The 26,976-nt window shown below is 43.0% G+C and overlaps 1 protein-coding gene across 2 annotated transcripts; it reads right to left on the reverse strand.

The window, feature by feature from the left end:
- Window positions 1-830: 830 nt before the first annotated feature.
- Window positions 831-26,932, reverse strand: LOC137096134 (uncharacterized). 2 transcript variants are annotated; one of them, XM_067464463.1, is made up of 4 exons: window positions 26,502-26,932; window positions 4,747-4,950; window positions 3,963-4,060; window positions 831-1,685 (listed from the first exon to the last, which is right to left on the reverse strand). In XM_067464463.1, the coding sequence occupies exons 1-4, from the start codon at window positions 26,929-26,931 to the stop codon at window positions 1,656-1,658; spliced, it is 762 nt and encodes a 253-aa protein (XP_067320564.1). In that variant the 5' UTR covers window position 26,932; the 3' UTR covers window positions 831-1,655. The 2 variants fall into 2 exon arrangements, with proteins under 2 accessions (XP_067320564.1, XP_067320563.1); XM_067464462.1 differs by lacking the exon at window positions 831-1,685 and having other exon boundaries at window positions 3,867-4,060.
- Between the last annotated feature and the right edge of the window lie 44 nt (window positions 26,933-26,976).

Below are 26,976 nucleotides of genomic sequence, written 5' to 3' on the forward strand. Positions count from 1 at the left end.
GTTCGCAAGGGGGTTTCAGAGGGGTTGCTAAAGACTCAACAGCAAAAACATAATTCTGATGGTCTTAGTAATCACTTTGGCATAGTTGTTTGGGTTCACAGTGCTCTCCGGATGTAGGTGAATTACATCTACCCTAAATCACTTTCAGTTCATCCCAAATCCCTCCAGTATTTTCTGTTGGTCATGGGGGTCTCTGTGTGGGAAGTTTGGCCCAATCCTATCATTGGTGGGGTTCAGAATGCTTTTTGATTGTAGTTTAATCACAGCAACTACAACTCCCAAACATCAAGGTCTATTTTCCCCAAACTCCACCAGTGTTCACATTTGGGCATTTTGTGCCAAGTTTGGTCCAGATCCCTCATTGTTTGAATCCACCATGCTCTCTGAATGTAGATGAGCTGCAACTCCAAAACTCAAGGTCAATCCTCTCAGACCTTTCCAGTATTTTCTGTTGGTCATGGGAGTTCTATGTGCCAAGTTTGGTTCAATTTCATTGTTGGTGGAGTTCAGAATGCTCTCTGATTGTAGGTGAACTATAAATCCCAGCAAGTACATCTCCCAAATGACAAAATCAATCCCCCTCAACCTCACCACTGGGCGTTTTTGGTATTTGTGCCAAATTTGGTCCAATGAATGACAATACATCCTCCTTATTATGTACATATTTCATTACGATTCATAACAGTAGCAAAATTACAGTTATGAAGTAGCAACAAAATAATTTTATGGTTGGGTGTCTCCACAAGAGGAACTATATTAAGGGGTTGCAGCATTAGGAAGGTTGAAAACCACTGCCTTACAGAGTTCAAAGAAGCCATCTATTATTGGAGCATGGGTCCACCTTTCTTTCTTCCTCAAAAGCAACACTTAGCTTCTCCAAGGCCAAACAAACACTTTGTTTGAGAACCACTGCCCTAGGGAGTGTAACCTAACTAGTTCAAAAGGTAAAAATGGTTTATCTTAAAGTTCAGTTCACTTGCATGTTTTTGTTCACATCCTTTTACGTCTTTTCACTCTTCCACAAACCCGTGTCACTTCCGTTTTAGAATGGAAGCTCATTGGCCAGCCCTCTTGAGATCTCAGAACAAAATCTCTCTTGACAAAATGGCTTCTTTATTGGAAACAGCAACACTTACAAAGTTCCATTAACTTCAAGAAGTATTATAGAAATGAACAGAAGTAGATTTCTTGCAGTCCTCTGGAACTCCTTGGGAGTAACTCAGTGAAGTATTTTAATGTATGTAGTCAGTGATATAATTAATTCCATGCGCTCTATCACAGGCCAAGCACTCATCAGTTACTCCCTTCAGAGACTAAGCCTGAAGTTGAGGTTCATGGCATCATTTATAAACATCAGGTAAGTCGAGAATACAAGCCTTATAATAGCTGTCCTTTCCTCCCCTCCCTCCCAATAGAAAAAAGTGAAAGGTATCTAATAGCAACATGTTTGAATACATTGTACAGTTCCGTTGGCAAAGCATCAGCTAGAGCAGTAAGTATTTCTCAAAGCAGGGTGGAGAGTGTATTCAGCTGCCAACTTCAGCCAAGTCTTCGGACTGGAGTGCTTCTCAATAGCTGCAGTGCAATGTCTTTTGTATGTGCAGAGTTACATTTCGAAAATTTCCCAGGGCTTTTCAGCCACTATACCTTCATTCTCATACTGTGACCTTCTTGTTGCAGCTTTCCTGAAGAAAGACAAACCAGAAAATATCATTTGATTTTCCTTGCACCTTTTGTCAAGAGAGTATTTTGTGTTCAGAAACTCAACAATAGTTGGTTACACAGCAAAAGGGTTTGCATAATCTCCAGAATTTGTATTAAGGAAGTCTGACATCAAATGCACCAGAAGTTCAATTATAGTTTTCTCACAAAGGAAGGGGGGATTTATTTTGCTCTCTCAACGTAACTTCACATTTCGGAGGGGTGGGGGGTGGGTGGGGGGAGACAGTGCAGGAGAAAATGGAGCTTCAGATGGTACACATTCTGAAATGAAAATGACCTGATTAGACAATGCTATGGACCTTTCAGTTAGTTACATGCTAAAATAAATGGCCTGTGAAAAGAACTATCCTATATAGTTACTATGGGGGTATAAATTCTCCATCAAGATCTGGCATTGGAACACCTTTCATGAGGCAAATGATCCCACCCCATTGGTTAGGAGCAAGCATAGGGTTAATAATACAGGGTCCTCAAGCTAAATGGGGAGCCCCTGGTGGCACAGTGGGTTAAACCGCTGAGCTGCTGAACTTGATGACTGAATCACAATTTCAAATCCGGGTAGTAGGGTGAGCTCCTGCTGCTAGCCCCAGCTTCTGCCAACCTAGCAGTTCGAAAACATGCAAATGTGAGTAGATCAATGGGTACCACTCTGGCGGAAAGGTAACGGCGCTCCATACAGTCATGTTGGTCACATGACCTTGAAGGTGTCTACGGACAACGCCGGCTTGTTGGCTTAGAAATGGAGATGAGCACCAACCCCCAGAGTCAGACATGACTGGTTCACAGTCCCTCAGACTGTTGAGGGGCCATACAATGGTATAAAAACTAAAAAACATGAACAAATTCCTATGCACACTGCACATATCTTATTTGTAGTTCAAAATAATGAAAGAATGATATATAAATGTTCAACATCTTTATTAATGACTTAGATGAAGAGTTAGAAGGCATGATCAAGTTTGCAGATGACACCAAATTGGGAGAGATATCTAATACCCCAGAAGACAGGAGCAGAATTCAAAACGATCTTAACAGATCAGAGAGATGAGCCAATACTAACAAAATGAAGTTCAACAGGGACAAATGCAAGATACTCCACTAAAATGCAAAGATACAGAATGGGGGACGCCTGGCTCGACAGCAGTACGTGTGAAAAAGATCTCGGAGTCCTCGTGGACGACAAGTTAAACATGAGCCAACAATGTCATGCAGCAGCAAAAAAAAGCTGATGGTATTTTTGCCTACATAAATAGTCTTCTAGATCCAGGGAAGTCATGCTACCCCTCTATTCTGCCTTACCACACCTGGAATACTGTGTCCAATTCTGGGCACTGCAACTGAAGGGAGATGTTGACGAGCCTAAAGTGTCCAGAGAAGGGTTACTAAAATGATCAAGGGTCTGGAGAAGAAGCCCTATGAGAAGCGGCTTAAAGAGCTGTGCATGCTTAGCTTGCAAAAGAAGGCTGAGAGGAGACATGATGGTCATGTATAAATATGGGAGGGGAAGTCAGGGAAGAGGGAGTAAGCATGTTTTCTGCTGCTCTGGAGACTAGGATGTGGAACAATGGCTTCAAACTACAGGAAAGGAAATTCCACCTGAATATTAAGAAGAACTTCCTAATGGTGAGAGCTGTTCAGCTGTGGAGCTTTCTGCCTCGGAGTGTGGTGGAGGCTCTTTTTTGGAGGCTTTTAAACAGAGGCTGAATGGCCATCTGTCAGGGGTGCCTTGAATGCGATTTTCCTGCTTGGTTGGACTGGATGGCCCACAAGGTCTCTTCCAACTCGATGATTATATGAAAATTAACAATTTTAAGTAACATAAACTTACCAGTATTTCAACGGGGAGTGTGAGCCTGCTTTTCACTGATGAGATAGTCAAGTCAATTAAGGTTGCTGTATGCCTTGAAGTCATTTCTGATTTAGGGTGACCCTAAGTCTAACATTCAGGGCAGGGGCTAGGTAAATGACCTTGGAAGACCACATTTGGCCTGGGGGCCTTAGTTTACAGACCCCTTAGTTAATAGGAGGTTGATGTTTACTCTGTTGCCAATGGAAACTGATAGTAAGACCAGAACATCCCAGCTGAATTTATGTGGCAGTGTAGCCTTTACGTTTGTGAACTAGAGTTACAAAGATTGGGTCAACATGAACTAGCTCTTCAGGTCGCTATCCAACAAGGAGGCTGAATTCTCATGGAACAAAAGAGGTTATTGCATATATACCTGTCGAGTGACACCTACCCATGTTTTTTTCCAGCTCTCCATCATTTTGTCATGTTCGGTGACAACACTTCTCCAGCTAGCAAATTCTCTTGACCAGCTGTCCTGAAAATTATTTCCTGGGCAGTTTAAGCAATGAGAGTAATATCAATTGTGGAATATTCAATCAGCATGGTTACTTTAAAGATCATTTTTCATTGTTATAATGGACTCTTTTCTTTCCTCTTTTAGTGCTTAACTTAAAATTCAATAACAAACAGCTTGGGAAAATTAGGAATATTTGTATTTTTGAAATTTACTGCATACACACAGATACAATGCCTCCTTGCAGTACTTTTAAATCTTTGGAGATGAGTTAGAATTACACAGAAAAAAATGAATGGTAGTGTGAACATTAGGACCAGAGCACTGAAAATTGGGCAAGTACTCTCGAAATTATAGCCCAAATATATTTTTCTATTTACAATTTATAGTTACAATATATTTGATTATTAACCTCTGAAACTTGCACTGCAATTGTAAAATCAGAACTTTCTCATGCTTAATCTCCCAATTTTTGTTCAACTCAGCATCTATTTGTCCTTCTCCTTTAATCACAGCTGATACATTGTTACATGGCTTTAGATGTGTTCATGTCAGCAGCAATCAGCATTTTTACTATCAGGCATCTGTACCTTCCCAACAACTCCCCTTGTTATATGTGCTAAAATTACAGCTATGCCAACAAATGATAGTTTCTTTGTGTGGGATTCCAATTCTACATTAGGAAGGCGGGGGAGGCCACTGCCCAGCATTGCATTATTACCTTCGACAGTGATGTAAGATGTAGAGGTTTTATTTCCAGATTTTGAGACTGCTAGGCAACAGTATTCTGAATCTTGCGCTATAGCATCTTTGACCCAGCTTAGAAGATGTAGTCGTCCATCAGCTAATACATGGCTCTGCTCATTTATACAAGCTTCTATTTTCCGCCCATTCTTTTTCCAAACAAAATGTGCATCTCTAGGTCCTGTATGAAGGAAATTTGTCCAATGAGACAGATCATGAATAAAAACATATTATAACAGGGATGGAGAATAATGGCTTTCCAAATATTGGAAAGGAAAATGGGTTCCCTTGGAACTAGTAACATCAGTATCCACTAATTGCAGTGATGCAAAAGTATATAAACACATAGAAATCCAATGTATACATACAAATACAAATGCCAGCAAAACATAGGATTGTTACATTCACATTAAACAGAAATAATTTGTTATTTTCCCAAAAGATGAAAACATTCCTCTTCACATGTGTGGAAATAGTTCTTGCGTCTTTACTACAGATGAGTAGACTCCAAATCCTTGCACAGTAAATGTCTTATTTTCTTCATTACACAAGAGTGGACTCCAACATTCAAGTGGTTTTGACTCTCAGGAGTCTTCATCAGGTAGTTGTTTTACTGACATTTGTATTTGTATGTATACATTGAATTTCTATGTGTTTAGATACTTTTGCATCACTGCAATTAGTGGATATATAGGTTGCTTACCTGTAACCGTATTTCTTCGAGTGCACGTCTGTGAAATTAGCACCTATGGGTTCTACCTCGCGCATGCGCAGCATTACGGAAATATACCAGTTAAAAAAGTCTTTTAGAATGAGTAGAATGGCCCGCCCATCGCTCCCCCTCCCCCCCCGCTCCGTATATAGCCAGCAGGCGTGGCTTCTTGCCAGTTTCCTAGCGCCAAAGAGGAACCAGGTAAAGGCATGACTAGCGGGGAGGACGGGCGGGTTGTGCTAATTTCACAGACGTGCACTCGAAGAAATACGGTTACAGGTAAGCAACCTATATTTATTCTTCGTGCCGTCTGTGAAATAAGCACCTATGGGTGAATAGCAAGTTAACTGACCTTGGAGGAGGGTCATGCCACACAGGAGAAAAGCACAGCTCTGCCGAAAGCGGCGTCCTTTTTGGCTAGGATGTCCAGCTTGTAGTGAGATGCAAACGTGGAAGGGTTGGACCACGTCGCTGCTTTGCAAATCTGGTCAAGAGGAACTCCTCTAAGAAAAGCTTGTGAGGTTGAAACTGAGCGGGTCGAGTGGGCCCAGACATGGGAAGGAAGTTCCTTGCCCGCCAGCTGGTAAGCCAGACGGATCGTAGAAACAATCCAGGAGGCAAGGCCTTGGGATGATATAGGGAGGCCCAGGACGTCTTCTCTATACTTTAAAAAGAGCTTAGGGGATTTTCTGTAATTAGCTGTCCTATGAATGTAAAAGGACAGGGCTCGTTTCACGTCCAACGAGTGTAATGCCAATTCAAGTGGAGAGGATGGATTGGGAAAAAAGGAAGGCAAAACAATGTCTTGAGACAAATGGAAACGGGAGACTACCTTAGGGAGGAAAGTGACATCGGTGCGGAGAACGACCTTATCGTCATGGAAACGAATATAAGGTGGGTCTGCGCGGAGAGCTGCTAGCTCACTGGACCTCCTAGCCGAGGTGATGGCTACGAGGAATAGCGTTTTCCATGATAAGTGGGATATATGGCACGATGCCATAGGTTCAAAAGGGGGTTTCGAAAGTTGTGACAGAACTAATTCTAAACTCCATGGCGGAGAAGGTGGAGATATAGGGGGGTGAACATTTTTATAACCTTTGAGAAACAACTGGATCAAGTGATCCTGAAAAAGGGACGGCAAACCTGCTTTCCTCCTAAAGTGGGAAAGAGCAGCTAGATAACATTTAACAGAGGAGAGGGAAAAACCCTTGTTAGAGAGTTGGACTAGGAAGTCAAGGATGACAGGGGTAGGGGCTTGAATAGGGTCGTGGCCAGCTGACTGAGAGTAAGCCTTAAAAAGAGACCACTTATAGGTGTATGACCTCTGTGTAGTTGGTTTATGGGCTGCTAGTATGATACGGGAGGCTTCTGTAGAAATCCCTAATGAGGTTTGATCCTCCACGCCGTGAGGTGGAGGGACTGCAGGTCTGGGTGGAGAACGAGCCCGTTTTCCACTGTGAGAAGGTCTGGAGTGGGCTTGAGGCGGAGAAAGTCTCCCCGGGAGAGGTGGAGGAGGGTGGCAAACCAGTGTTGCCGGGGCCACCATGGGGCGATCAGGATGCAGTTCGAGTTGTCCTGAATAATTTTCGCTATGACTGGAGAGAGGAGGGGGAGGGGGGGAAACAAGTAGATGAGGCCGGGGGACCACTGGAATAGGAAGGCATCCCCGAGACAACCTGGGGATACGTGAGGGTGGAGTCTTGCGCAAAACAGGCGGCAGTGGGTGTTTGTTGGTGAGGCAAACATGTCTATTGATGGTCTGCCCCATTTGAGAGTGAGAGAGCTGAATTCCCTTGGATGGAGTTGCCACTCGTGATTGTTTTTCAGGGATCTGCTGAGGGAGTCGGCAAGAATGTTCTCCTGGCCCGGGAGATGAATGGCCGTGAGGAGGACGTTGTTCTGAATGCACCATTCCCAAATGCGTATGGAGATGGGGAGAAGAGTTTGTGAACGTGTTCCTCCCTGTTTGTTGAGATAGTATTTTACTGTTGTGTTGTCCGTGACTATTTGAATTGTGCGGTTGGAGATGATTCGGGAAAAGGCCCGAAGGGCTTTCTCCACCGCTATGAGTTCTAGTGCGTTGATGTGAAGTTTCTGCTCGAGGGGGGACCAGTGTCCGCTCACCCTGAAACCTTTGAGATGCGCTCCCCAACCGGAGTTGGAGGCATCGGTTGTGAGGGACATGGAGGGACGGGGTTGGCTGAAGGGCATCCCCAGGCACACATTGGATTCCTTTGTCCACCATGAGAGGGACTGGAGGACGGAGTTTGGTAGGTGGAGGATCCGGGATTGAGGATCCCTGAGGGGGTTGAAGGAACGGATGAACCAGTTTTGAAGCGGTCGCATCCGGAGGCGTGCGAATGGGGTGACATTTGTGGTAGAGGACATGTGGCCAAGGGTGGATTGGATGGCCCAGGCAGACGCAGAGCGAGAATGTAGGAGGTTTGAAATGGCTGTCTGCAACTTGGAGAAGCGGTCCTCTGGGAGGAAGGCTTTCTGGGTGGTGGAGTCTATGACGGCTCCTATGAACTGGATACGCTGTGTAGGAATCAGCTGAGATTTTTCTTGGTTTACCACCAGGCCCAGGGTCTGTAAGAGAGACAAAGTATATTGAACATCAGTAGAGAGTTGAGCCTGGGATGGAGCATTCAACATCCAGTCATCCAGGTACTGAAAAATCGTGATGCCTTGTTGGCGGAGGTGGGCCGCTATGACGGACATACATTTGGTAAACACCCTGGGGGCTGTACACAATCCGAATGGGAGGACATTGAAACAATAGTATTTTTGTTGTATAGCAAAACACAAAAACCTACGGTGGGTCTGCCTAATGGATACGTGGAAGTACGCATCTCGTAGGTCAATAGTAGCTAGCCAGGAGTCCTTTGGGATAAAGGGAAGGATGGAGGGTAGAGTAAGCATACGGAATTTACGTGGAATGATGAACTTATTAATTTGACGGAGGTCAAGGATAGGGCGGAGGCCACCATCCCTCTTATCCACCAGAAAATAGCGAGAGAAAAAGCATGAGGATGCTTCCTGAGGATCCACACGGGAAATAGCTCCTTTATGGAGTAGGGTGCTTACTTCCTCCCAAATGGTGGGGGATGGGGGAGTGAGAAGGATGTTACCCACAGGAGGGTAGGAAAGAAATTCTATGGCATAGCCCCTGTTAACAATGTCAAGGATCCAGGCGTCCGTAGTAATCAATTGCCAGGCATGAAGGAATTGGTGTAGTCTGTCTAAAAAAATGAGTGGCAGAGTGTCATGGTGGGGAGAGGGGGGTTGAGGTACGTGAGGAGTGCTAAAAACGACGCTTATTGTTAGATGTGGACCTAAGGCCACGATACTGACCCCTAGCAGGAAGAAGAGGTCTCCTGGTGGCTGGAGAAGAAGGATATGGGCGGTAGCGTCCTCTGTAGAAAGGTGAGCTGTAAGGCCTGTTGTAGAATTGCGGGCGATGGTAATATGGTTGCCATCGTTGGCGTTGATAAGGGTAAGGTTGTTGGTCATATTTATGAACAGTTTGTTTCATCTCATGTGAGTGCTTCAGTTGGGAATCTGTTTCTGGATTGAATAACCCCGCTTCATCCATAGGCAGGTCCTCTATCAGCGTGCGCGCTGATTGGGAGAGAATTGCTGCCCTCAGCCAGGCATGGCGGCGTAAGGCCACGGAGCCAGCAATGAGTTTGCCCGATGTATCAGCAGTGTTTTTTGCCAGGTCTTTTTGAAGTTTTGACAATAGAAGGGCCTCTTGTTTGAGGGCTGTAGCCATGGGTTGTTCCTCCGGGGGCAGGAGGTCAAGATATGGAGAAATCTTGTTCCATAAACATGTTTGGTATACGCTCATATAGACTCCATAGTGGGCCATGCGAGCGAAGAGGCATGCTGAGGAATAGAATTTTTTGGCCATGGTATCAAGCTTCCTCCCTTCTTTGTCAGAGGGAGAGGCTTGGTTTCTTTGAATGGGTTTTGGTTGAGCATCAGTTACCACAGAGTTTGCTTTGGGCATTTTCGACAGCCATGAGGCAGAGGTAAGGTCAATACGGTATAGGTTTTCTGCTCTCTTAGGGGTCGCTGGAACCAGGGCTGGAGCGATCCCTGTATTCTTTAGAATTTTGAGAAGGTAAGGTAAGGTGGGAAGGATGGTGGCTGAAGGGGTTTGCTGTTCTGAGGAAGTGAAGCATGGGTCCTGAACTGTGTCAGAAGGTTCAGGAGTGGCAAGATTCAGTGTCCTGGAGAGGCGAATCAGCAAGGCTGAAAACTTTTTAAAATCCTCTGATTGTAAATGAGAAGGGTCTGTGTCAGTCTGAGGCTCAGGGAGTTCAGGTGTGTCATCATTAGACTCGAGATCTATGGTCTCGGGGTCTAAAGGGGGAAGAGTAGAGGGGTCCTGAGGGGGAGGGTCTTCCTGAGGTATGGTTGGTGTAGGCGGTGGGCGAGAGAGTGTAGCTGTGGGAGGTGCCCGAGGGGGCTGGGGGTAGGGATGCTCAGGGGCATAATCAGGTGGGGTATATCCTCTGAAATGTTCAGGGTGGGGAGGATAAAAGAAAGGATAGATAGGGTAAGGAGGGGGGTAGGGTGGGTATGGATAGTCCTGGTATCCCTGGAACTGATCAGGAGGAAGAGTGTGAGAGTGCTTGGGAGCTGGGGCAGGCTGGCTGCGATAGGGCTCCAAAGGGGAGGGGGAGCGGTGCCGGAGACGCGATGAGCGAGTGAGAGGTAAAGGATTCTGAGGAGGAGTTTGCTGCGGAACCGGGGAAGGCTCGTGTATAGAGGAGGGGGGGGGGAGATGGTTGGGAAGGGGGGAGGATAGGAGGAGATACGGGGGGATCCATAAGGGGCTCACTCTGTAGGTGAGAATCTGGATCCATTAGCTCCAATGGAGGGAGATGGTGAGGCTCCTCCATGTGTAGTAGAGTAGGAAGAGGCTCTTGCATGTGGAGCATGGAACCGGGAGAAGGATCCATTGGCTCCAGAGAAGGAGGGCTCAAGGGCTGTGTGCCAGTGAGTTGCCGTCCCTTTTTTTGTTTAGATGGTTTCTCTTTCGATTTCAATGGTTTAGAGATCTGTTTGGAAGGTTTAACCTTTTTTCTCGGCGGTTCCGCAGGGGAGACCATTGCCGAAGGAGAGGCTTGCCTTTCCCCCACAAGAGGGGAGGGAGGCTGGGGAAGCTCCTGAGAGGAGGAGGGGTGAGCAGAGGCATTTGCGGACGCTTGGGGAGCGAGCGCGCGCTCATAAAGGAGCGCTTTAAGCCTGGCGTCTCTCCCTTTACGAGCTCTGGTGGTAAAAGCCAGGCAAATATCACATGTTTGGGGGTTGTGGGATTCCCCCAAACAGAGAAGGCATTTAGCGTGCCTGTCCGCTTCGGGGAGCGTCGCTCCGCAGGCGGAACAATTTTTAAAGCAAAGAGAAGACATATCAGGCCTGAAAAAAGGGAGAAGGCAGAAGGAGGGTCGCTAAACGGTCCGTTGGTCAGGATTGGAGAAGGGTGGTCGTCGTAGTCAGGAGAAGGTCAAAAATCCGTAAGAAGCGAGAGGAAAAACCGAGAGATGCTGCTAGCTTGGCGCGGAAAAGGAAACTGGCAAGAAGCCACGCCTGCTGGCTATATACGGAGCGGGGGGGGAGGGGGAGCGATGGGCGGGCCATTCTACTCATTCTAAAAGACTTTTTTAACTGGTATATTTCCGTAATGCTGCGCATGCGCGAGGTAGAACCCATAGGTGCTTATTTCACAGACGGCACGAAGAATAAACTGGTTTCCCCAGGTATTGGGACACAGCTCCACCAGTCCTAGGCAACATTGGGGCAATGCAAGCTGGTCTACAGCACCTTTGTTGAAATTGCCATATTTCTGGGAAAATGCCTTTTGAAACTTGGAGTCAATTGTCTTTATTGTTAATATTTGACATCAAAATTATGGGAAGATGCTATCACACATCTTCCTTCAAAGCTAAGTTCCATTTTTAGGTGTTCATACAATTTTTCCTCATTTAAACCCTTTACTTAGCAAAAATTCAGTGTCTTTGCTCTTACTTGCGGTCCTTTTTATCTCAGTCTCTCAACTGTGATAATAGCAAAAACCTTTCAACAGGATGTAGCCTGCACAGGACCTTTGGCAGTGCTGGCTGAGCTGTATAAACACACTTGTGTTGATAACGTTTCAAGGATGACAAGGGAAAAGTTGAATCCATGAGAATCTCTTTTAACAATGTAAGGTACAGCTTAGCATGATTCAAGGGTTGCATCTTCTCTGGCATTGCAAAAGAGCATGAGTGTATCTTTGACAACACACGAACAGGGCATGGCAAAAACTTTGGACTGTGACAAGAAGCACTCAGGATTCAAATCTTTCCCAATCCTGAAGCTCACTCTCAGCCTAACACAAAAATTGGTCCAAAAATGAAGGGAAAAATTCCCTGGATGTTAAAAACAACAACAACGTAGAACTTTTTGGAGAACGAAATCAAAATAAATTATCAGTTCCTTCTGCTTGCTATACATTTGAAAATTGGATGGTGACAAAAACTTTTGCTTAAAACAATTAGCATGAGTTATTTAGTCCTTACCACAAAAATACTGTTGATTTATTTGGTAGCTGATACAAAACGATTGATCTCCCCCACCCTTAATATGGTGATAACAGTGTTGTGGTAGAGCATTATGGTAATGTGCTATGGACATGGTTTGAAAACGTAGGCCAAGTACTCTGTAGTACTGCTGCTCTGCTGGGACAATGTCACATTTGGGCCAAACAAATACAGTAGGGAGCATTTGGGAAATAGGCAGTGATATATATAAACAGAAGTTGATGCAGTTCCTCCTTCCACTACACCCTGAACTTGCATCTGAAATTAAGGATTGTTTGGAAAGGAAAGAAGGATATGTGCATTTATTAAAGAAGCAGGTGAATCAGGTCCATTGTTTCACAATCCCCAAATGACAGGGTTTTTTTCAAAATGCGTCTGCACTTGGAAGTCATTCAAGAAATATAATTCACAGGATTCTTCTTCAAGGAGGCTATCCAAAGGAAACAATTTGTTCTGATAGAGCCTGCAGATAACTTCAGCAACCTGCATATTCCCAAGCAGTGTCATCCAGACAAGCAATAGTAGGGTGTGACTAAATAAACATTAGTTGTGCTGTTTTGCTCTTTTTCCATGAATATCTCAGGCATGATCCAGGAAACTGGATTCTGAATCTATCTTCTGAGCACGAAGTATCAAGGATCTCCATTGCAATATTTCCTTGTTTGAACTCCTCTTGTGAACTTCATGGAAAGGGGATTTTTTTTAAAAGTATACTATATGTTTATATATTTAATTCACACTATTCCTTTTCAGCGTGCTAATACATACTATGTGTTTCCATTAATCCACTGGTGAATGAAGGGAGGGATATGGATTATTCTATGTTGGTTTTTTAATTGATTCTGCCACACTTTGAGCCATTAAAACTACCTGAAATCCATGCAGTGTCATTGTTCATTCCAAATGACAAAGTTAATCAATTGGGTCATTTGTTTTGAGGCCCCCCGCAAACCACCTATTGGTTTGAGAAAGGCCAGCAAATTTCTAAAACTACATTTCCATTTCTAATGACACAAATCTTTCCATGCTGCTCACTTCAAAATCTCAATGGTTTAGAACGCTATGTTGTTCCATACAGCAAAAGCAAAGCAAAACTAACCCCATTCTGTCCACTCTGTAAATGCCACAGTATTCAGTGCTATAGAAACATGTTTCTGTTGTAAGGCAGCATATGGACCCCAAGGGAAAAGAAACCATATGGCATCGGAAATCTACTCTAATGTAGATGTCTCAGTCCTTGCATTTTTCTGGGGCCAAGAAAGAAAACTCTGGAAGTAGGGTAGGAGGAAGAATACATTCTGGTGAAACAATTGAAAGTGTTAAATTAAAATGATCTGAATGCAGTTGGCCTTCCACACTTGTAGATTAAATTTTTGTGGATTTGATTATTTGTGGTTTTAATATGCTCTCTCTAGGAATCTCAGTACTCAAGCTGGAACACACTGGAGGATCAAGAAATCCCTAGAGAGGAAGGAGAACATGTTACATCCACTTCTTCCCATATGAGCCTTCCAGGAAATTATTAGATGTTGTGTGCCCAACACATGAAATTAGGTTGATGATCACAGGAATAGCAGATTATTGGTTGATTGTAGATGGGAAAGACCCTGGATTTTGTGCTTATGGTGATGGTTAAAAGATACAATGTAATGATGAATTGGTTGGTACAAATTGGTATCTTGAATATAACTCTCATGATGCCAGACAGAAAGAGTCTTTGCTAGCATCTCCAATTCTCAAAGAGTTCCTTATCTTGCCATAAGATGCCATTGTTAGAAACAATTCCCTTTACATTTAGGACTTGTTTAATTCTAATACTTATGAAATTGGCAGTACCATTTACCTCTAAGGATTACCCAGATCCCCATATTTCCTCAAGGCAACATCAAAAGGTCTTGAATACTTACTTTTGTGTTTATCCACTCTGAGGAAGCTTGTAGAATAAAAAAAAAAACCCAGAAAGTTACAGAAGGCAGGACTCAAAATGTACATAGATTAAAAGGTATGCCCATACAAATAAGTCAAAGAGACAGTCTTGGATGGAGTTTTTGTAGCAGTAGGTTTTTATAGGAGCTATTTACAGTTTTGAAGCCATTTTGGGGAAAGGATTGAGAACTTTGGATAGTTCCTTCAAAGTCCATCCTGAAAACTGGACTTCCCTGTTCCATTGGTATGGAAGACACCAGCTACAGGCCATCTAATTTAACTCATTTCAGCTGTGTAATGCAGGATTGCTGGTGGGAGACATTCTCAGAACATTCCTCCAACACCACAGTTCAAAAGCATCCATCTTCCTTCACTCAGCCTTCCCTATGGTCCAGTTCTCACATCCGTAGGTTACGACGAGGGACTTATGGCTACCCCATGATTTTCACAGAGTTTTCTTAGGCAAAGAACATTCAGGAGTTTTTGTCAGTTCCTTACCATGAAATCTAAATTACCTGATATTCATTGGTGGTCTCCCACTCCCACCAAGCTAACTTTGTTCAACTTTGAACAGGATCCAATCCCTTTAAAGTATTTAGGCTTTGTGTGTTATGTAAATGTTTGTAAAGAGAATTACATCTACAAAAACGAACTGTAAGAAATATGGTACCTTATTGCTGCCATTGAGCAAGGGTTTCCTCAAAAATATTCATTTGGTAACACAGAGAAAACAATATATCCATTGATATGGTGAATCAGTACTCATGAAATACATGGTAGCTTGGAGTAGCTACCAATTCTAAGCAATTTCCAAGTAGCTCTTCCATCAAGCAGCCCATAGAAGAAAGGAGTTGCATACACTTACCAATTTCTTATTAATTCGGCAAGTCCACTTGGGACTAACAGCTTCCTTGCTGCTGGAAGATACTGGGAGGTGTGATCCAAACAAATAAACTATTCCACACTCCCTTTAAAAAGGGGAACAACCTATTAAATAATGTTTCCCTGAAGAAGTAAGTGATGAATGTAGTTTTTTGTTGTAAACTGAAATAGTAAGAAAGTGACTTATCTTGCCAATACAGGATAGGCATTTATGAGTCACTTAGCAAGGCCTTGAAAGCCAGAATAATCATGATGCAGCTCTCTGCCATCTTTCAATTTAATTTACTGCTTGCCCTATTTCTGGAGCTAATCTGGTTTCAATTTAGATGAGGTCTTCCTGAAGGTCACTGAAAATAAGATTATCAAGAATGGAAATCAAGCTGAGAGATGTGACCAGTGGCAAGGTACCAGGGCAAGATGAATTGCCAGGAAGAACAACGAGCTTAGAGTTGTATCTGAGCCCTGGAAGCCTTATGTTGGGTACAAATTCAATGACACTGACTTTGATCACCATTAAGTCAGCATACAAAATGAAGACACTCCAGTTCAGAATGACATTGACTTGGAACCAAATAGATGAAAATATATCTGTTTCTTTGCTTGTCCCGGGGGATCGATCGATCTATCTATCTATCTATCTATCTATCTATCTATCTGTCTGTCTGTCTGTCTGTCTGTCTGTCTGTCTGTCTGTCTGTCTGTCTGTCTGTCTGTCTGTCTACCTACCTACCTACCTACCTACCTACCTACCTACCTATCATTCATCTTTCAATCAATGGAAACTTCCTTTTCTAACTCGGACAAAATATTCCAGAAGGAATGACAGACACACAAAAGAAGCTAAGACTTCACAACTGAAAAATTAAAGTCAGATCTGCAGTAATGCGTCCATCCCAGAGGCACATTGCCCTTAAGTCTTCCAGATGTTGCGCTACCATTCCTCAGTATTACATATAGCTATGCTGGCCGGGGCTGAATGGAGCTGCAATTCAGAAACATTGGGAGGACCACATGATTCCCACTCCTGGTCTAACCCATTAGCTTTTTCAGCTGAAAAATTTATGGGACCAAGAATTCTGTAGCAATCTAATACTTTTCCATCTGAGTACAGGGACATAGCTAGATGATTCTGTGGAGCACCACACACATTGATGGCACTAAATAAACAAACAAATAATTCACCACCATCACTTTCCAGCAGGAAAGTGGTGGTGGTTCAGCTTTATGGTAGGTTGGGTGCAGGGCCGTAGCCAGAAAAAAATTCGGGGAGGGTTGACAATTTGGGGGAGGGGGTTGAAAATTTCAGGGGGGGGGTTGAAAATTTCGGGAAGGGTTGAAAATTTGGGGGGGGGGGGGTTTGAAACCTGCCTCCTAGCTCACGCTGAAGCAAAGAGCACAGCAGGGGGCCGAGCAGCCTTCAATAGCCTGCAGCTCCGCCCCTGTCAACCACCTCCACCAAGTCTGACCTCCTTAATGAGAGCATTCAACACACACACACCCAACTTGGTTGCTTCACTACATCGGCTATTGCTACAAGTAATGACAGTGTGAATAAATTGTCAATATTTGCTTGAGATAGTACTTACAGTTCTAGAGGGACTCTTAATTTTTTGCATCTCATAGACTTAGCATGGGAATTTGGTTAACTAGTTAAAATTCATGACTAAACCAGGTTTTTTTAAAAAAATCTGAAACATTTCGGGGGGGGGGGGTTGAACCCCTAAAACCACCCCCTCGCTACAGGCCTGGTTGGGTGGTCACTGAAGAGAAGAGACCACCAACCTCCACAATGACCAAAAATCAATATGGGTAGACCTAAGGTTACATTGGGTTTATGTCACTATTGTTGTTTATTCATTCAGTCGCTTCCAACTCTTTGTGATCTCATGGACCAGCCCACGCCAGAGCTCCGTCGGCCGTCACCATGCCCAGCTCTTTCAGAGTGAAGCCAGTCACTTCAAGAATACCATCCATCCATCTTGCCCTTGGTTGGCTCCTCTTCCTTTTTCATTCCCTTTTCCCCAGCATCATTCTCTTCTCTAAGTTTTCCTGTCTTCTCATTATGTGTCCAAAATACTTCATCTTTGCCTCTAATATCCTTCCCTCCAGTGAGCAGTCGGGCTTTATTTCCTGAAGTATGGACTGGTTGGATCTTCTCGAGGTCCAAGGCACTCTCAGAATTTTCCTCTGACACCACAGTTCAAAAGCATCTATCTTCCTTCACTCAATCTTCCTTATGGTCCAACTCTCACATCCGTAGGTTACTACAGGGAATACCATTGCTTTAACTATGCGGATCTTCGTTGCCAGTGTGATGTCTCTATTCTTCACTATTTTATCAAGATTGGTCATTGCTCTCCTCCCAAGAAGTAAACGTTTTCTGATTTCCTGGCTGCAGTCTGCATCTGCAGTAATCTTTTCACCTAGAAATACAAAGTCTTTCACTGCCTCCATGTTTTCTCTCTCTTTGCCAGTTATCAATCAGTCCGGTTTGCCAGAATCTTGTTTTTTTCCCCTTAATGTTTAACTGCAACCCAGCTTTTGCACTTTCTTCTTTCACCTTGATTAGAAGGCTCCTCAGTTCCTCCTTTTGGCCATCAAAGTGGTATCATCTGCATATCTAAGGTTGTTATGTCACTAATAGGAAGACATTCTTGAGCTTAAAGGAGAAAAGAAAGCGTCCTTTCCCTAAGTCTGTCGAAAATCTGCACATCTATTCTATGCTTCAGGCTACACATGGAATAACAAAGGGTTGGTAAGCTGAAAATTGCTATCCAAAAGATGTTGTTAGGGCAAAGAATGAAAATCTAAAGTGGAATCCAAAGTAAAAGTGTTGGCCATGCATTCCAGAAGGAAAGAGGCAAAAGGGTTTAACTGCCTCTCCCCAAAACCAGACATGGGGCTGTGCTCTCACTAAAATGTCAAAATGTAGTTCAGTCTCCTCAGGAAATATCAGCCAGAAGTGCAGTAAATGACTAAGGACTAAGGAATATTAAGGGAGCTACTGTTGTTGAACCTTTCCAAGAATAATAAAGCCTGCCGAAATCTATTCTAGACAAATTGACTTCTGCATAAGCTGTGATAAACATATGAAAGGCAGCACAATGTATGTATTGTGCTTATAAGAGTCTTCGTATTTAAGGACATTTGAATGAGAATTGATGGGAGCAGTAATTTGTCCTTCCCCAGCAAGTACCTGCAAATAGACAAAATTAATAGCAATCTGCCTGCCAATGTCAAGCCTCCTCCACCTGAAAAACATTTCCAGCAAAGAGGAAGACAGATGACCTCCTACACGGCTCTGTGGGGGGAAGCCAGCTGCATGGCAAAATATCATCTGGATATTAATCAACGGAGGAGGCCCAGAGCCCAGCAATAGCTTTGAGATAACCCAAGAGTATTAATCGGCAACAGCAAAGTGCTTTGACTACCTCAGCAAAGGAGGATGGGCTACAGGTCAACAGCTAATTGCCCACAAAAGGTTTAAGGACTGCTGTTTGCTGCAAAGACTCAGCTGGAATTGCTGAGGAGGAAAGGAAATGTTTTTAGTCCCCACTTTCAAGCACCCTCATTATTTCACAAACCCCAGGACTTTTTGTGTGTGTTAGGAGTGACTTGAGAAATTGCAAGTAGCTTCTGGTGTGAGAGAAGTGGCTATCTGCAAGGACGTTGCCCAGAGGACACTCAGATGTTTTGATGTTTTACCATCCTTGTGGGAGGCTTCTCTCATGTCCCTGCATGGGGAGCTGGAGCTGACAGAGGGAGCTCATCCACATTCTCCCCAGATTGAAACCTGTGGCCTGTCGGTCTCCATCCTGCCGGTACAAGGGTTTAACCCACTGCGCTACTGGGGGCCAAAATTGAACTCCAGGACTGAAATTGGGTATTAAAACATAAGCCAACAATCTGTTACTGAATCAAAGGGAATGTGGCAAATCAAGTCTAGGAGTCAGACACTTTGTATGCAAATAAGCATCTGCTTTGATAACTCATTGATCAATATCTCCAATATTCAGATTTGTAGGGTCATTACTATCACTAAGCAGCATGAGGAGACGGCTTCAGCTGGCAGCACTACACCTTTGATTCTTGAGCGAATCCCTCCTTTGGAATACAACACTGCGTAGAGCACTGCAGTGCATCTTGTAGGACCTCAAATCAGCCTTTTGTTTCATGTGCTGGTTGCTTTTTCTAGAGCTAAAACAGGATTCAACTACCACAATATATGAACCTGGAGAGAGGAATCTTGCGCTTTATCAGAGGTAGCAAATTGCCTTGGATCAGCCCTCTAAATTGGGTTGGAGCTGTTTCTGACAATCCGGCCCAGAATCCAATAGTAACTTTCAGAATGAATGGTGTTTATATTCTATAGTCATAAGTTTTTCTTCTCTGGTGAGCCCTTAGCTGCAGAGGAGTGTGCGCATGCAAGCTGTTAAAGTAATTTGATGACTAAGGTCAGGAGAATATACAGGCCTTGATTTCTAGAAGAGGAGCCATAGATCAACACATGCTGCTTTTGAATCTGTGCCGAACAGATAGAAAGATCATAAAATAAAAGCCTTTCTTTAAACCCCCCCCCCCCCAAAATGGTGTGGACTCTAGGTTATTTGCTCCAGCTGAACTGTAGATCAGGAAAATATGCATTTTAAAGGAAAGGAAGAAGAAAATTGAAAACAGTCTTTCTGCAAAAGAAAACCGGCTAAATGAAAAACAAAACAAAGCCAAATATACAGACATAGATTATGGCCAGAATCCTGTATGGCAGTTATGAATGTGTAACCCACAGTTATGCCTGCCTAACTGCTTTGTATTCTTACTTACTTACTTACTTACTTACTTAGCCGATTCCTCGTTGTCCGAGTAAGATTGTCTTCCAAGTGTGGTGTCCTGGCGGTGGGTACATAGGTGACTTTGGAGCCCTACTCTTGATGTGCATGCTCTTCTGCAGGGAGGGCATCAGTTTCCACCTGAAAGGCGGTCCCGGTCAGATTTGGCTTGAAGCACCTTCCTTTTGGCAGGTTTCTCTTTTGCCCTCCATTTGTGCCTCTTCAAATTCTACAGCACTGTTGGTCACAGCTGACCTCCAGTTGAGTGCTCAATGGCCAGGGCTTCCTAGTTCTCAGTGTCTATGCCAGTTTTTATGGTTGGCTTTGAGCCCATCTTTAAATCTCTTTTCCTGTCCAACATTCTGATTTCCATTCTTGAGTTTGGAGTAGAGCAACCGCTTTGGGAAATGGTGGTCAGGCATACGGACAACGTGGCGGGTCCAGTGGAGGACCATTGCTTCAATGCTGGTGGTCTTGCTTCTTCCAGCATACTAACATTTGTCCACCTGTCTTCCAAAGAGATTTGTAGGATTTTTCAGAGGCAATACTGATGGAATCATTCCAGGAGTTGCATGTGACGTCTGTAGATAGTTCACATTTCGCAGGCATATAGCAGGCTTTGCATTCATGATCCTTTCATAGCCCCTAGCCTAGCCCTAGAGCTTATCTAGGGACTATGAAAGTAGCTCAGTGCACACTTTACTGGGCAATAGCTGCTGTGATAAACAGGAATTGGTTCCCTCAGAACTCAGGAAGCAAATGAATAGAAATCCACAGCTTTGGCAAAAGCAGGTCCCTCTCCATCAACCTCTTGGAATTCTTTGGGAATGTTAAAAAAACAGGCTACTTACTCAGTAGATATTATATCCTTGGGCTTAAAAAAAGCTTTTGACAAAACCTTTCATTGAAGTCTCTTGACTAAATTAAATTAGCCCTATGTCTGAACACAGGGGTCCTCAAACTAAGGCCTGGAGGCCAAATACGGCCCTCCAAGTCATTTACCCGGGTTCTGCTCAGGACCAAACTAAGTCTCAAATGACTTGAAAGAACACAACAACAATCCTATCTCATCAGCAAAAAGCAGGCCAACACTTCCCATTGAAATACTTATAAGTTTATATTTGTTAAAATTGTTCTTCATTTTAATTATTGTATTGTTTTAAAGTGGTTTTTTGCACTACAAATAAGATATGTGTCGTGTCCATAGGAATTCATTCATGTTTTTTCCCAATTATAATCTGGCCCTTCAACAGTTTAAGAGACTGTGACCTGGCCCTCTGTTTAAAAAGTTTGAGGGCCCCTGTCTTAACAGAAACAAGTGAAATGACTGTATCTTGTTCTTCTTGTATCATGTTCTTCACCCAAAACTAGTCTTGCCTGTTTTTCAGCAGTGGGACCCAATGTTGCCACTCTCCTGTCAATGCCAGCTTCCTCTTCTTTCAACTCCAGCTTCCTACATTTAAATATGATTCTTGTTCTAATCTGGATGTGTTTGCATGGATGCTTACTGCAGGTTCAAACTGGTGGCTTGGCTGCAAGTGTGTATATCTCCAATCAAAAATGGCATAATCCAGTTACAAATCTGCCAACAAATCTCAGGTGTGCCAGCCTATACAACTGTGCAGATGAAATACAAACTTAGGGCAAGGTGTTCTCCCGGATGCTTTCTGAAACCTCCTCATGGAGATGATTGTCTCAACAAGAGAAAGAGTTCATGTACACTATTGTCTGAATACTTCATCCTAAAAGACTGCCTTTTCCTACATGAACACAGTTGTGTTCACATAAGTTATTCACATAACTATTCAATAGTTATTCACATAAGCAGTGATGGGCAATGGAGTGGGGGAGATTTTTGACCCCTACAGTCAGCTACAACACCCTCATTTTCAGCCGAAATATGCAATGGAAATTCATTCATGTTGCAATTTCTCGGTGTCATCGAAGAGGCTGGAGGCATTTAAAACCTATTTGCAATTCTTGGATTGCACTCTTGGATGCTTGCAAGAGTGACAACCAATTGTGTGAATGGACACTTGGGAAGCGAGGGATGGGGATTCTTCAGAGAGTTGTAGCACATGGGCCAGACTTCCCCCATAACTTAACTTAAATCATCTTCAAAAATGCTAATTAATGCATTATTTGCTTTCTAATATGCAGTGAAGAGCTATGTAATACAGGGCCTTTTCATTGCTGGCAGTAGGAGCCCAGGAGGGATGCTTCCTTAACCCCATTCTTCAAACCCAATCTCCCTTGAAATGAAGATAGGAAAGGGTTCCAGAAGGAGTGCTTCCTTAACCACGTTCCTCAAACTCAGCCCCCCTTGAATGAAAGAAAGGATCCCAGGAATGGAAAGGGGAGCCTTGTAAGTTCCCCATTCCCACCAATGGGCCGGATCTTCCCAAATCTTTCAGGTGCCTAGTCAAATACAGATTTTTCCATTAGACAATTTTCGGGAGGCTCCTGAAAACGGATCTGGGTATCCAACGAAACTCAGATACCAAAAATGGATTGCCCTTCAGGTGATTTACATAAGCCCACTTGCATTGGGCACTTTGTTTGCTCTGTGTAGTTAACACAGCAGAAGACTGCTACTATATATAGATATACAAATTCAGACGTAAATCTGCTTATGTAAATGTGGCATCCCAACAGGATTCCAACTTTTATTTATAAATAAATACATACCCCATTTTTCAACTCTGACATTATCAGTTAAGCTCACTGGTGTCTGATTGGATTCAGGATGTAAAAGACAGAAGGTTTAAAAGATGTAAATATCTTGTATGGTAACACATAGCATAAGAGTTATGCATGGAGAAATCTGCTATGGCTCCTGTTACCAATCCCAAGAGTCATCAAATTTCTGCAATAGTGGAATTCAACAGCCATTCTGGAGTGGAGGGGAGTATTGGAGAAATGTCTGAAGACCAAGGACAACTTCTGCCAATGTCTTGCAGGATACTCTGTGGATCTCAATGGATGCTGTCAGAAATCTGTGTCAGATTATGTTCTCATAGTCATTGTTTCTCTAATCCCCTTTATCTCCATTGACAATTGAATGATCACTGGCAGCTACTGCAGCAACACAGTGAATGCTGGATGTGTATATGTTGGTTGTTGCAAAAGGAGAAAAGATGTACCAATCTTTGCAATGACACCCCCCCCCCCATTCATGTGGAAATATATGGTGGAATTACACTCACACATGTCACATTGACATTTCTGATCATATCTATTTTAAATATAGTTTTGATTACACAACACAAAGGAATTTTATGGAGCAAGAATCTATGAACAAGTTTAGATTTGCAGGTAGACACATGCATGCAGGTAGAACTGGCTGTCATCAAATATGACTTTCTGGACAAATGTAGATATAGTGTGTGTAAAAGTACCATCACTGGCCCACAACCTCTGTGAGCAAAACAGAAAGGTGCAGAAAGCACTTGGAAGCTGCCAACAGATCCTTGATGCACTTCCAAAGTGGTGTTTGTTTAAAACAGGACTGAAAAATACCTATGCTTGGAGAAGAATTTTGTAATTATCAGTTATGAAATTCAGATAATGGAGCAAGATAATCTTGATTGTTTTTCTTCTAAATGAGGCCTTATTGAAAGTGATAAAGAATCAGCTACATCTCTGAAAGGATAACAAAGACATTGAAACATCAGGAGAAGCAAAAGGGAGAGGCAGCAGGAAGTATAACATCATCATCCCAGGAAAGTAAAATAATAGCATAATAGAGCTGGAAATAGGATCTAGCATTAGCCTGCACAAATATTTTCCAACTCAGCATCCTCCATTGCCAACCAGCTGGTAAAAATGATGGGAAGTGTAGTCCAAGAAACCTCGGGAAAGCAGGCCAGTGCCAAGAAGTACAATATATCAAATATAGTAGATAGCTTAAGGTTGGAGTGAACAGCTCTCTCACCGTGTGGGAAGTGCATTTTATGACATATAGGGCAGATCTTCTCTTGTAAGGCATTATGGGAATTCTCCAGATACTGTAATTTACAGGTGAAAAACTGTGCTGGCAAGCAGAGTGGGAAATACTAGGAGTATTGAACGAACTAGCCACGTAAGTTCGCTTTAGTGTAAAAAGACAAAGACATGCAGCAGTACCTCCGAGAGACTCTCTGGAAGAAATAAATGTCTAGCACAAACTTTTCTGAACTATACTCTTGTGGTAGAAATACCATTTTTCTAACAAATTTCCAAATTTGCAACTGGATTACATTATGAATTTCTATGGTAAAATGAAGCCACAATTCAAAGTGCTGGTTTTAGCCTATAAAGCCGTAAACGGTTCTGGCCCAGCTTACCTGTCCGAATGTATCTCTCCTTATGAACCTTCTAGGAGCTTAAGATCGCAGTCACACTTGGTGGGGAAAGGGGACAAGACCTTCTCAGTGGTAGCCCCTCGGCTGTGGAACTCCCTCCCAAGGGATATTAGATCAGCTCTCTCCCTCCTGACCTTCCAGAGGAAAGTAAAAACCTGGCTTTTTGAACAAGCCTTTGGGAATGCAGTGCTATAGACAGATATGGATTTATAAGGAACTGAATTGGAACGGCTCAGATGATTTTTTTTGGATGAGATGAACAGTAAAGGCATTGGTTTTATATGTTTTAATGGTTTTTATTGTATAATTTTATTAATGGTTTAAATGTTCCATATTTTATACTGTATATGGTTATGGCATTGAATAGCTGCCTATGTTGTAAAGCCGCCTTGAGTCGCCTTCAGGCTTGAGAAAGGTGGGATGGAAATATCGTATAAATAAATAATAAATAAGCCACCAAGAACAAAACATACAACTAGTGTAATTCCAAAAGCATCCCAATAAGACTGGTGTTTTCCCTTGTGTCTCCCCCCACTGTGAGCTTCAGTGCCCAGAATCCTCTAGCCAAAATGACCATTAGTCACTTCGGATGAGGACTACGGGATTTGTATTTTCCAAATTGCTCTGATTCTTCCAGGAATGAGTCACCGATAATGCACATGTACAGGAGGAAGTTGGCAGTCCTGAGCAGTGTTATTTTTGGAATCTAATTAGTTTGATAACTTGGAGGGTAGCACCTGACCCTTTAGCTATATTAAATCCCATAATGCATTAAGTGGCCACACAGACAGTTCTTACAATGTACTTACAATGCTAAGCCCTTTGCCCTGATTAGAAAATGCACATCCAGCACTAGGAGAACACATAAATTATTCTGTACAGTTTGAAGATCTACACAGACCATCAGAGTACGCTAGAAATTAATGTTCAGCAAAGAATTAAACATTACAACAACATTTAGGACACATAGAAGGGACAGAAAATGTTTCTATTTAACTAGATTAGCCTAAATGGTCTATGTCTACACATATAAACATAAAATTAGACTTCAAAGAGATAAGAGAACCCTTTTTTAAAATCACTGTTGCCCTATTACTAATCCAATTGCTGATTTCTATACTCTACAGCAGCATTTCTCAACCTGGAGGTCGGGACCCCTGGGGGGGTTAAGAGAGGATGTCAAAGGGGTCGCCAAAGACCATTAGAAAAAAAAGTATTTTCTGTTGTTCATGGGGGTTCTGTGTGGGAAGTTTGGCCCAATTCTATCGTTGGTGGGGTTCAGAATGATCTCAGATTATAGGTGAACTATAAATGCCAGTAACTACAACTCCCAAATGTCAAAACCCCACCAGTGTTCACATTTGGGCATATTGAATATTTGTGCCAAGTTTGGCCCAGATCCATCGAGTCCACAGTACTGTCTGGATGTAGGTGAACTTCAGCTCCAAAACTCAAGGTCAATGGCCACCAAAGCCTTCCAGTATTTTCTGTTGGTCATGGGAGTTCAGTGTGCCAAGTTTGGTTCAATTCCATCATTGGTGGAGTTTGGAATGCTCTTTTGATTGTAAGTTAACTATAAATGACAGCAACTACAACTCCCAAATGACAAAATCATCCACACACCCCTCCCCAAACCCACCAGTATTCAAATTTGGGTGTATTGGATATTTGTGCCAAATTTGGTCCAGTGAAGGAAAATACATCCTGCATATCAGATATTTACTTTACAGTTCATAACACTAGAAAAATTACAGTTATGAAGTAGCAAAGAAAATAATTTTATGGTTGGGGGTCACCACTACATGAGGAACTGTATTAAAGGAAGGTGAGAACCACTGCCTTACAGAGTTCAAAGAAGCCATCTATTCTTGGAGCATGGTTCCACCTTCCTTTCTCTCTCAAAAGCAACACTTAGTTTCTCCAAGGCCAAACAAACACTTTGTCTATTGGTCCAAGGAATAAAGAGTTATCAACCACCATATAACAAAAAGAACATGAGTTAAGGAAGAGCAGCTGGAACTGGATAGAAATAGTGTTACTTTGTTCTGGAGCTGAAGAAGTCAGTTTCCCCCCATCTGTAATTCTTCCCTCCCCTCTCCATTTGCATATGTGTTTTGTATTTTTAATTTCCAAGTCTAATGGGATATCTCCTGCAACCTTAGTTAAATAAGTCAATTTGGGAGGTAGTGGCAGAGATTTGGTTGAAGACTTTGGCCGGGATATTAATGCCTAATCGTTTTTCTGAAAGAGCTTTAGGCATACCCTATTTAAGCATTTTGTGTTGAGATTTTTTCTAATGTTTCCCATGCTTTATCAATTTTATTCTATGCAACTTTGTAAACGCTCCGAATTGCCCTGCCTTAGGACAGTGTGCAACAGAAATGGAGCCGATGTTTGGTAAATACAATCAGAAGCATGAGAGTGACCAGTGGAGCGATGATCTTCTGACTTACCTGTGGCTTGACAGAAGAGGAGGAAGGTGCTATGGGCATTCACATGCTGGACCTGGTCCCTTAAGAAAGGCGGCATCAACATGACTGTGGCAAAATCTGTGCTAGACCAAATATCAGGCTGAGGACTGGTGGGAGAAGGAGGTGGAGCACTTCCGACACAGGACAAAGAGGACGTACCAGTGGATGGAAAAACTACAGAAGATGAAGCTGTGACAGAAAGGGACAGGAAGGGAAGGAGGAAAGAAGGTGCAGGAAGAGGAGAAGAAGAAGAGGGCACTAAGGAAAAGGTAGTAAGAAACACTTCGCGTATCAAAGAAATAATGTGCAAAGGAGAAATAAAAAAAGAGGAAATAGTGAACTTTAATAAGAAGAAAACTATCATCTCCCTCTTATCGCTATTATCAAAGCAGAAAAATGATACCTGCTCCATTTAATGAAAGTCACCAAAGAGGTGACTAAACGCCTTAGTCTACAA

This window comes from Anolis sagrei, chromosome 2 (genome assembly GCF_037176765.1).
Source record: "Anolis sagrei isolate rAnoSag1 chromosome 2, rAnoSag1.mat, whole genome shotgun sequence".
Taxonomy (NCBI): domain Eukaryota; kingdom Metazoa; phylum Chordata; class Lepidosauria; order Squamata; family Dactyloidae; genus Anolis; species Anolis sagrei.